This window comes from Grus americana, chromosome 3, assembly GCF_028858705.1.
Source record: "Grus americana isolate bGruAme1 chromosome 3, bGruAme1.mat, whole genome shotgun sequence".
Taxonomy (NCBI): Eukaryota; Metazoa; Chordata; class Aves; order Gruiformes; family Gruidae; genus Grus; species Grus americana.
This window is the reverse complement of record NC_072854.1, coordinates 93,242,886-93,255,269: the sequence shown is the minus strand read 5'-3', so window position 1 is coordinate 93,255,269 and position 12,384 is coordinate 93,242,886. Positions and strand designations below refer to the sequence as shown.

Below are 12,384 nucleotides of genomic sequence, written 5' to 3'. Positions count from 1 at the left end.
GGGAGCAGAGAAGAGGGAAGAAGCAGGCTATTGAGTGAGGGGTGGTATTTAGTACACTGTCACAGACATTTAGTATGTTGCCACAGATGGTTCCCATGGGAGAAAAACATCAGCCAATTCAGGGCTGTGAAGTCCTGGTAGTGTAGGGCTTTCGGCCAGCAAGAGTTTCTCTAAGACTTTGACCCTCTGCAGTGCTGCCCAGCATGTGGTGGAGCACCTGAGAAATGCCCAGGCCTCTGCCCATTGCTGGCTGATGGTCCACTGGGAAATCCTGTTAAAGCAACTTGATGTCTCAAAATAGTTAAAACCTGGAATAACAGCCTAGGGCCACTTTCACATTTGAATCCTCTGTGTACCTCAGGTTTGTGTAGGGGAGTTCTCTGCTGAGGAGCCCCACACCTTTGAGTTGATCTTTTCCCTGCCCCATGGCAGCTGGCAGAGCTGCTCTACAGGCTTGGCCAAGTGGGACATAGCACAGTGGTCCATGGGAGGTCATTGGTGCATGTGGAGATAGCACTCACAGCAACATCCTCTGAGCTGTCTCCTGAGCTCTGGCAAATTTGGTCTGCTTTCCTGACTGCGTGCCATCTTGTCCTGTTGAGACTAAGCCCACTACACAGCTTCCAATGTATACACAGTACAAATAAATAGAAGACTGCAGTACTTATCCCAAACATTTTTCTGGTCTTTCATTCACTGAAGGAGTATGCAACCAAATTCTGCTGTTACCTGAAACTTCATAGGGTTAAAACTGTTAAGTAACTCTGTTCAAAAATGTTTTTTCAGCCTACCAGCCTAAGTTATTGGTCTCTACTTCATCACAGCACCAGCTAAAATGAATAGTGATGGGCATCTCATACACATGCCCTGGCTCAACCTGCCAGTGTCGCGGTGAGCTTCCCCATATAAGACAGTTCCTGAGATACTGCCACCATTAACTTTTAAAACCAAATAGTTTAATTTTTTTGGTTTGTTCTAGTCATAAAGCTGAGATGCCAGTGCAAGTACTGGGGCTGCTTTGGGCTGCTGAGTCCTGTTTCTGTCTTGACCAGAATTGGGAGGCCTTAGCAAAGTCATTCTCCATGGATGGAGGAATTGGAAATAACTGACTTCCCATATCAGGTGTTCTGAGCTCAATGTCCCGCTGACAAGTGTTCCTGCACTTAGAGCAGACTTAGTGGGTATAATATGAAATGCCTCAAGAAGCTTGAGAAGCCATGCACATTCATTTGTTGTGTGTAGCTAGTGCTCCCAGAGACATTCAAAAGTACGAGGAATCCCAAACTTGCTGATGTTCAGTTGAATGTAGGTGATACCGTATGACCTTTGAAAATCCTAATGCTTGTAAGGATCATAGGATAATTCAGGTTTCCTGGTGCCTCAGAAGGTGCAACCTTCTGCTTAAAGCAGTCATCTGAGGTTAAACCTGGTTACTGAGGGCTTTATCAGGGATACCTTTCAGCTAAGCTGGGCCCATGTTCGCATTTTTAGGAACCAGACAATCATATTTTAAAGCTGTGTGAGTAATCAATAGGTTGGTTTGGGTTTTTTTCCCCACTTTGCTGAATTGTAAAAAGACATCTTTTCCACCTAAACTGCATTTGAGTATTTTTATTTTTTTCTCAACGCAACATTTGAATTCATCATTAACAAGAACTTTCATTTAGCCCAGATTAAAACATTCAGCTTACTTGTAAGGAGCACAAGGGAAAGAAAAGTTTAGATCTTCTGAAAAGTGTGAGAGGAGCTGGTGGTGGGAACAGCTTGGTGGTTTGAGTGCTCCCTGAGGGTGTAGGAGACCAGTGTGCAATTTCTTTCTGTGCCTGGGAGAACAGAATTGTGACTCACTGGAGATCACCCCAAATGTCAAATGAAATATCTTTCTCTGAATATTTAAATGTGTAATGCAAAATAAAGTAATTCTAGCACTGGCACCCCTCATTGAACTGCCCAGTGGCCCTGTGGATCACACACTTGTGTGTTAGGCAAGACACCTGGCTCCCAGGCTTCACTGAGTGTCTGGATGTTCACAGCAAAATACTGTCAAGAACATTCTGTAAATTTGGGATTAGGTCATTCCTCTGGGAAGTGATGGCTTGTATCCACTTGGGTAGGAGAAAGAATTAAACCAAGTCTCCCCAGAAATGTGTTTAAATGCTCAAACCACTGATAAAGTTACTGGTTAGAGAAGCAACTCTTCATCCAGCTTTTTTTCAAAAATCTAATTCTGTTTTTTCTTATAGCTGAAATTTTTTGGTGAATTTGCAGATGTTTTTCAGTCTATGAAAGACATATTTTTTCATTTTAAGCACTTTCAGCTTAAAATAATCTTTTACATCCAGGCAGTGAGAACAGGAGCCAAACAAACCTCCCATTGTGGGTAGCAGGAAGTTGCCTCGGCTGAACCGAGGGCACCACAAGTAGGATACTGTCTTGCACATGAAGATATCTTTTACTATAATCCATTAATCACACATCAGTCTGCTCCTCTTAGCAAGCCTGCAGAGCCTCTGACTCCCTTATGTACAGGAATGTAATGGGCAAGCAGGAAAACAAAACTGAATTTACTTAATGTGTAACAGAAGCACGTGAGTTGAAGCATGTTGATATGAACACTTAGAAATAAAACTACTCATTTTGCTTCTAAGGGAGATTAAGTTATGTTGCACTTTATTCAAAATGAGAGAAGCTATACAGGCATTTAATCTTGCTGCTGCAGTGAAAACACACTTTGACCTTTATGTAGTTTTTGATGGATGTCCCTTGGTGTCTCTTGGCACAGGCATGTAGCAGGTGACATCCCAGTAGCAGGCTCATGAGGGATGTGACACAGCTGCCAGTGTAGTTTGTTGTAGTCTTTGAGTTTGGTTCAGATCTTCTAATATGTAGCCTACTCGTTACCCTCATTTCGTTTACTGAAGAGGATAAGTCCCACTTACCCATTCCTGCTTGAGTTTTATAGCAATTGATGTTTATATACAACCAGGTTGGCATCTATTTGTCTAGTCCAAAGGCAAGGGTGTGTCATCAGCCAGATGTAAATTGTTGACCATTTTGCTTAATCTGAAGTCTCCTGTGCTGTTTGATCAAACTTTGTATCCTGTATAAAAAGCTAATGGGACATGGCTTTTTGGCATGTTTACAGCAACTGCTCACCAAGTCTTCAGGAAATTGTCTTGAGCTGCTGAGCCCAAGGGAAAAGGGAGACAGATAAATCATATGCAAAGCAGATCTGGTATTTGGTGTGCTGGGCTTACTGCGCACATTGGACCTTCTTACATCATTGAATTTGCTGCTCTTAATGGAATGTACAGTTTAACCTTAGATGCTCTCCTGTCAGCACTATGTGGGGTGCTCAGAATCCTGAAGGCTGCTGTGCTTCAATGCAGTGACCTGAGATCATGGACCTTTCTTCCCCTCTTATCTGACGTTTTTCTCTGGAGATTGGATAACCTGGAAAGCTATAGTAAAAAGAAATGCCCGTGACATTAGGTAGTCTTTTTAATCATGACATAGAAGGGAGGGGAGGAGGGAAACGACCTTGGGAAGGGCTGGCCATAAATGTATGTGACTCATGTTCAGACTCCAGCCTTACAGTAAATGCCTCCCAGCTCTTTCTCCTGGGTCCAGACCAGCCTGCAAAACACCCTAATTCCATAAAAGAGAAACTGGAACTAATCCACTGAAATGTGACGCAGCTAGTGTGAAACAAATCACACCAGGCGCGTAGTCCTTAAATTCACTTAGATAGGATTAGGATGTACTTGCCTGCACATCTCACTTATAACACCTGTTGGTTTAGAAATGGTGAAAGTTGGCAGGAGTCAGCAATTACATGTGTGTGTGGGGGGAAAGGTGTTTAAACATTGTGGAGCTACTCATAAGTGAAGAACATGGCATTGGAATTAAGGCTGCTGTACGGTCTTAATTTAGCCCCTTTGTTTGACTGTGCTTCAAAACAACCTGTAGTTACATAACAGCATCCCATTCCTTCCAGGGGATGCTCTGCCCCCTCCCAGGGACAGGCTGATGGGGCCATTGCTTTGGATTAAACCCAGGGGCTCACAAATCATTCAAGCCTAAAACTATTGGAGGGAAATTCCTTCAGACAGTCAGATTTTGAATTTGTGGGAGTAGGAATGAGATGAAAAGACAACCTATTTACATACAGTGAAATAGTTTGCTGCCAGACCTTTTTCTGGGGGTAGTTTGCCAGTGCATGTGAACAATTAACTGTTTGCGGAGTTGTCCTCCACAAGAGATTTTTGTCAGCAGAAAACCTGGCACAAAACATGTAGATATCCCAAGGCCGTAGTCGCAAACCTCTCTATGTTGTTGGTCAGCGGCTTACTGCAGCTGGCGTGGGACAGGTTGGTGAAGGAATGGGACTCCATCTAGTCCGCTGTGGATGTTTGTGCTCTCGATAATCTTGCATACAGAGCCCAGCCCTTGGACCTGTCCCTCCTGGGAGCTGCTTGCTTGCCCTGGGGCTACACCACCTACAAGCATGGTAGCAAGGCATCAGTGGCAGGAGCACCTCTATGCTCGCACTGCACCAACCGTTGGGTGCCACTGGGAGGGGATAGCGTTATTTGTGGTGAAAAGATAAGCTTTGCCAGGTTATGTCAATCATGTATATGGACATACATAAATCTCACATGAGTAGAGGTGATTTTGAAATGTAGCCGAGGCCATAGGTCTCTGGCTAAGTCACTGTTGAAGTACTCGTCATGTGCTAGTCGTTCCCCTGTCTTAAAAAAAAGCATCCTGTGAAAGTTAAATCTGACTTTCTTGTGGCATAAAACACTTGAAATGGCAGAAGCCAGCAAATTTACAGGGTATTTTTAAAAGAAAATATGGGGAATAAAGACAAGTATTGCAGCAGTGATGTTGAAGCCATGATGGTCTAAGGATAGAACGCAAGGCTGTGCTTGCAGGGCAGTACCTTTTATTAGACCAATTCATATAATTAGAAGAAAAAGGCAAAATTTCAAACATTTGTTTCTTTTTTTCTATAGGCCTGAAATTGAAGTATTTTATTCATGTTAAATGCAATTTCTCTGAGTTTATTCATTCTAGGCAAACATTTTGACAATTTAAGCGTAATGGGTATTTTAGTACTTGTGGTGCAAAAGAGGACTATAAGCAAGGAGGCAATGTTAAGTTCACTAGTCCTGTGGGGCAAAGGTAGAAAAAGATTGTTTTAATTATAACACTATTGTTATGATTCAGAGACCATCTGACAGCCATGTAGGATCATTTACCAGCAAACCCTATGCCAACAACGCTTACAAAAACTGAACTAAACGGAAGTTTTGCATTTACGTCAGATCCCAGGCAGGACAGTGGGTAGGGGAGAGGAAATTCACTGGTAAATGGAAAAGGAACTAAACAAAATTGGCAGGGAAAGAAATGTTATTTTCCAGGCTAAAATAGGATATGACAAACAATGGATGTAACTTACAGTTTTTTTATAAAAAAAAGGTCCTTTTGGAGCAGTGACCTTCTTGTCTAACTTTTGTGAAAGATGGAGGTTCACCCCTTCAGGGGAGGAAGGCAAGCAGAGAATATCTTAGATTTAACATGTTGTTCCTCCCTGCCTAGGCTATGGGAACCTGAGCCCCAGCACTGCCGCTGGTCGAATCTTCTGCATCTTGTTTGCGCTCTTTGGGATCCCCTTGAACCTTGTCCTTCTGAACGAAATTGGGCAGCTGATGCTGTTGGGGGTTCAGCATTGCGCCCATTGCCTGGAGGAGGTGTTTCACTGGCAGGTAAGCAATGTGGACAGGAGTGCTTCACCCTCAAGTTCAGGAAAGAGAAGACGGAGAAGGCATTGTTTGGTATTTGGGATCCCCTGACTAACAAGGACAGCCTGCCTACCTATTTGGCCAAAAAGGCAATAATACTTGGGAATAACTGGAAGCAAATAAATTTAGTTTATGACAGCCCTATGAGGTGTCAGATAAGGTTGTTTATTAATTGAGAGAACTTCTGTGATGAATGGCTTCCCCTACAGCAACAGAAGTGCCAGAGTCTTAGAGCCACGCACAGTCCTAGAATATCTGGTGTGTTTATCATCAGTCATAGTTAGAATTGCACGTGTAAATTACATGGGAACGTTTGTGGAATAGGCTTTAAACTGGCATGAATTTAGGACTCCTGAAGGTGATGCCCGGTTTATGTTGACTGGGAGAGCCACACTGTTTATTCTAGTGGAACGTCATGAATGTTCATTTTTATGGAGACCAGCATCATCTTCAACCAGAAACTAGGCTGCACTTTCCCTGCCACCCTTCTTGTGAGTCTCTTTTTTTTTTTTTTTTTTTTCTCCTGTTTTACTAGAAAAAAGCTTCCCTCCTGATTAAGACCTGTGCACTGGTAACTGGCTTGTTGTTGTTCCTTCTGCTGCCTCCCTTGTTGTTCTCTGACAAAGAAGGCTGGTCTTATGAAGAAGGCTTCTACTATTCCTTCATTACCCTCAGCACTATAGGGTTTGGAGATTATGTGATTGGTGAGTAGTTCACTTTTCATTGCTTTCACCTACTAAACATCAAAGCCAAACGTGTGGGACCTAAAACTCCCAACTTGGCAGTTTACACCACTAGCAATCCACAGACGTGTGGATTTGACATGTTGGAGAAGACATGATTTCTGACATAGCAGTGTCACCTATGGAGAAGCAAAGAAATCGTTTCCCGGTCAATGAGTACTCTTCCAGCATTCAGGTGATCTGTCTCTTGAATGACTACACCACCAGACTGGGATGCTACGTTTTTAATCACCGCAGTTGCTGATGGTGCACTTGGTGTGCTCCAGTGCATCAGCAGCGATTAGTTTTAAGCAGATGCTACGCTACATCACCATTAACAGACAGTGACCATTTCCTCTGTCAAAACTCCAGACAACAGCTTTCTAAAAAGCAGCTTAAGTCCCTTAGGTGTAGACTGTCAGGCACCAGGCACAGCCTAGTTTTGGTTGCCAAAACCCTTTGCCAGAGGAAATGGATTTGGACCCATGCCTGATGCATTCGCTGAAACACAGGACACACCTTTTTGATAAAGACTTTCTCATTTAAACCAAATTGATTATAGAAACACATGCACCCTTGAATCCCTGGGAGACAGAAAGACTAAAACACCTTATTACAGATTCTTTATATTTTCTTCGTAGTGCTTGCTTGATGCTCAGACAACTTAATGGTGGTTACCTTAGGACTTGCCTATAATGCATCAAAGTTATGACTAGAGCTTGTGTAGGCACACTTAAATGAGCTAGGATCAAGTTAGCTTGTGTAAGGGTAGCCAGATGGAGCTTAACAAAAGCTAGCCAGTTCAGCATTTTCCTATGCTGATTTTATAGATGATGCTGAACTCTGTGCTGCAGCAGCTTTACTTCTCGGTTTCAGTTTTTGGTAACTAATTCTGAAGTTCTTCTCTCATACACCTCCCACTTCCAGGTGTACCTTCACCTGTGTGGTGCCTTTGTAACTGGCATACCGCCGTAGGTACACTGGGTTCAGTATGGGAACAGCTGAGTATGTCAGCGACCTGTGGTATGTAGAGGCCAAACCATTTTGGCATTACAATCCTGTACTTGTGGTTTGTCTCAAAAATAAGCAGGGCCAGGGCGTGGGTTCAAGCATCTGTCACTATTTTGTGACTGTCACGTTGTTTCGCACTAGTGTGATCTCTGGCACTGTTCCGAACCAGGTAAATTCTAGGGGATATCATGTGCCAGGAGTGATGCCTGATGTTCACTTTGGACACAGATGCTCTGTTTTGGGTGAAATATAAGCCAGGCTATGGCACTTGGATTTGAAGTCACAGAGTAGTCCCTAGCCTGTTTTATTTAGTAATATTGATGTAGCTTCTCTTACTGGCCCTAAAATCCATTAATTTACACACTCAGTAAGCCCTCCTATTGAACATAGGATGCCATGTAGGTTCTACACTGTTTCTGATCTTCTCATCCCCAAGATTACGCCTATCGGATGGTCTTTGTGGATAAAGCATTCCCCTTGGAAGCCTCAAATAGCCCTTCCCTGTTGTTTTCACTTATTATTTAGAAGCAAACAATTTTTAAATCTTTGAATTTAGCATCGGTGAAAGGTGCTTGTTTGAAGGATGCATATAATACTCTTCCTAGTTGAAGTTCATCTTGATGTAGAAAGCCAGCCCAAAGAGTAATTACCACAAAAGTGGTTGGTAGCTCCCAAATGTTTATCAGTGGCTTAGTGACAGCCTCAGAATGTCTTGTGGTCCCATTATATTGAAAACATACATAATGTGTATTATGTAATATATAATATTACCAAGTAAATGGATGTAAAGAAATGGCTGGTTAATATGGCTCCACTGACCAGTTACTACTTATCACAATCTTGTAGACAGTAACAGTTCATGGACTACAATTTTGGAGCTGCTAGTCTGTGCAGGTAATCACAGGACAGTATACCTACATACAACCACTCACAGATGAAAAGTACCTAAACACCCATCTTTGTGGATGCACCCAGTCCTATGTGTACTTTTCATTGGAACGTGGTATGGAGAGTGGCCGCCAGGTTCATGGAGGTACCACCTCATACATGTTAACTCTTCACACTCTGTCCCGAAAGTTTCAGGTGTTCTGTAGTATCTGCTGCACTGTAGGTATTCAGTTATAAAGTGACAAACGTTCTTAAGGTAAGGAAACTAAATAATGAGACCTAAGCAGCAGCAGAAAGAAAGCCCGTGCAAAGACTTTGCTGCCACTGATTTGCATCCTGTACTTTAGCTGTGTTTGTAAGGCTACCCCAGCCTGCTTTACAGATGCAGCCCAGTGGCTTCGTAGGGCTGAGCTCATTGCTTTGCTTTGCCGGTATTATTATTGATATTACTGCTGACACTTATTTAGCCATGGAAGCCTCTTTGCACTAAACATTGTGGAAAGACAACCGAAAATATGGCTTTGCTTCAAAGGGATCACAAAATACCTAGCTGAGCAACCAGATAGAGGATGTGTAACTTCAAGCTGTCTTCCAAGGCTTGATAGTTCTTAGAAGTTTTAGGACTGCTCAGGTCCCTTCCTTCCTGCTCTTAAAGACCTGCTCACTCCCTTATATCTGGCTTACCAAGATACATACATTGGTACATAAAACCCGCTTACCTCTCTGCCTGCAGGGGACCCCTGTTACACACTAATACAATGTTGTGATGCTGAGCGATAAGTAGAGAAATGAAACTTTGCACTTAAATGTGAATAATTTCACTTTGACATAGATGTAATTTGGGATTTATTTTCCTTTCTTATGGGTAATCTTTACAATTCCTAGCGAGTTGTAGACTGTCGCTAACCTGTCATGAAACATACTTGCTTATTCTGTTCTCATGCTAAGTAGATGGCATACTTGTATTTCATATAGAAATCCCATTAGGTCATATGTCCACCATCTTTGCTTTACAACTAACGTCTCCTTTGAGGCACTCTTGATCCAATCCAGAAATGTTTTGGGTGATTTTCTTGTAGGGATGAACCCAGACCGCACCTATCCAGGCTGGTACAAGAATGTAATCTCTCTGTGGATCCTCTTTGGGATGGCCTGGCTAGCACTGGTTATCAAATTTTGCATCAACTTTCTAGAGAGCTCCAGTGACTTCTGTCAGTGCAACAAGAAGAGCACAGACATGGCAGAAGACTTAATGGATGACAACAAAAATAGCATGGCGGGACTTCATGATGTGGAGATCTGCAATGATAAAGACACAAAACCAAAAGGACCAGATGAATCTCACACCCACACAGCTCCTACAGAAGCACTCTAGGGAAGAAACATACCCTCAGTGTCTCTTAGGTTTTACTGCACCAGAGATGCACCGCTTAGAAATGTGGGAATGGACCTGCCCTGACGTTCACATGGGGCGAAAGCTTGCTTATTGAGCTGAAATGCTTCTGTTCTGAATTGAGCAATGACAACAAAATGTTTTATTTGCAGCACCACCAAGAATTAGCAACGGGATTCTCAGCAAAAGTAGATTTACAGAGATATTACCCTCCCACCTCAACGTATGAGGTAAACTTTGACATCCGTACACAGCACCAGCTGTTGTCCTTTTCTTTGCGTGCAAAGTTCTTGTGGCTTCTAATTGTATGTATGGCATTTTGCAAATACCACAACTAGAAAAGCAAGTGCCATTTAATGCAGGAAAGAAATTGCATGTTGTTAAAAGACTTAATGAAAAGCACTATTTCAAGCCACCTGGCAGTCACCGCAGATGTGCTCCATCACCTAGATGCTTGTGCTTGCCAAAGGTGGTAACATGTTTTTGCTCTCTGATCATTAGTACATGGATGGCAATGAGGCAGAGCTTGTAGAGGTGCCTAATAGAAACAGATAATTCAATTTTTTAAAAGAAATTTCTACATCACAGGTCCACTAATAGGCTATTCCTTACTCCAGAACTTCTGTAGGATCATCCTTTGTAAAGTACTATGTAGACCGAATGTCAGCAGCTAAATGTGACATTCGTTTAGGTTTTTATTTTGCCATATCCTGGAAGCCAGAAAAGGAGAACTAGAGGCAGTTTTAAGTGCCAGTGGTTCCAACATTATCCTGTGGCCAATGTTAATAAGGGCTGCTTTAACCTAGAAACAGACTGCCGTATCTTCAACTGTGATCAAGAGATGCTGTTCTGATCAACTTCTCATGTCATAAGTGAATAGTGTATCTGTTTTGGCTAACATCTTTTATATAAACACAACTGTCTTTTGATCTGTGGAATGCCAGACCTGCTTATTTTGGCCTTTGTGTCAATCATGAAACGGAACTGGTTTTTTTATTAATTCCATTAAATTCTCTGAAACCTTTTGATAAATTACACCATTTATTAAAGGCCCAACAGAGTCTAACTCCTGCTGCCATTATATACCCATATCTAATCTTCTCATTTTCTTATTCCTATTATGCTACTTGCATCCCAGAGCATTAACTTTGAAAACTTGACCATAGCAGTACACCAGAACAAAGCATTTGGGTGAGCCTTCAGCTTCTGCATTGGACCAAGATTCCATGTGGACAGTGGAGAAAAGACTGAAAACAGAGTCTGTTGGAGTACAGGACTCAAATGCATGATTTCACAGAAATGCAGTGAGTGAAAAGTTTACAGTCTTCAGGAACACAAGTTCTGGAACATGTATTGTGAAAAAAGTATTTCCAGAGTAGGCCAGTCTGAGTGTTGATATCTGGTGGAACCGATTACAGGAGAAAATGCAGGAAAGGAATATGCTGGATGAAATATAGTCTGTTAACCTTTTGTCAGCCTTTTTGTCATTGGCCTTTGGCCGACTCCATAGTAATAAAAGTTCTCTCAAATACTGTTTCAATGGGCAGCAGAGACAAGGAAGGAGGTAGCGGAAATCTCAGGTCATACCTGAGAAACTGATGCAAAATAAATACATTTCAATTTTTTGTACACTGCAAAATTTCTTTAACAGCCTTTAGCATAAACTTTTCTGTTTCTTCTGTGTTTTATCTTGTTTATTTTCACTGATGGATACACAATGTAAGTTTTACTGATGTTCGTAATGGGCTGGCCTACAACAAGACCAAAGTGTATTTCTTTAAACATAAGTGAATCATAATTCCACAGCATAAAATGTGATACCCTGTTATGCGTATCCTTTGCACCTTCTTTCAGGTGCAAAACTTAATAAATATAACTGTATCGTAAAATCTGGATGCCCAGAAAGTAGTAGGAATTTATACTGTCAAAACATGGGAATGACTAGGCTAAGTCTATCTCAACTTCCACTTGAAATGTTGCGCGTTCTGGGAATTTCTACTAGCTCTGCTCTTTGATGAGAAGGCTTAGCTTGAGAAGAGTTTCTTTTTTTCAGTTTGAAAGTCTATTATATTAATCACATCTAATTCGTATTCCCATGTATTTGTAGTTTGTGGATGAGGTTTTTCAAAAGTGCCTTAGAGGTGCCTTGCTGAAGTGCAAGCACAGTTGCGTGCTTTAGGACAGCTAATATACACTTCTGAAAGCTAAAAGTAAGATGATCTCTAGGAGTAATCCCAAAAAAAGGAAAAAACAGTAATTCTTCATAGCTCTCAGTGCTTCCACTGTATGTCAGGGTTCAGCCACAAACCTAAGCATGTGGTTGGGTCTCAAGGTGACTCAGTATCTTCCCCAGGAATCCTTGCTGATTCACTTCCTTCCACAGCTGTGCTGTTGTATTACCCGGCTGCTCACCGCCAGCATAGTCCTGCTACTGTCTGATACAGGATATTTACAGGAGGCACATCTGAACTGCTTGCAAACCACATGTAACTCCAGAGCTGCAAGTTGCCTGCTTGTGTCCTGGATCACCTAAAAAAATATGAAATAAGTGAGTCAAATATCA

At 42.1% G+C, this 12,384-nt stretch overlaps 1 protein-coding gene across 1 annotated transcript in view; it reads left to right on the top strand.

Moving 5' to 3' along the window:
• The window catches only part of KCNK17 (potassium two pore domain channel subfamily K member 17), a 28,793-nt gene extending 16,773 nt beyond the window's left edge, over positions 1-12,020 (top strand). The window contains exons 3-5 of the mRNA XM_054822342.1: positions 5,605-5,771; positions 6,343-6,511; positions 9,508-12,020. Of these exons, the coding sequence (XP_054678317.1) occupies positions 5,605-5,771; positions 6,343-6,511; positions 9,508-9,803 (632 nt within the window). The 3' untranslated portion in view covers positions 9,804-12,020. The remainder of the gene's footprint in view (positions 1-5,604; positions 5,772-6,342; positions 6,512-9,507) is intronic.
• The last annotated feature ends 364 nt before the right edge of the window (positions 12,021-12,384 follow it).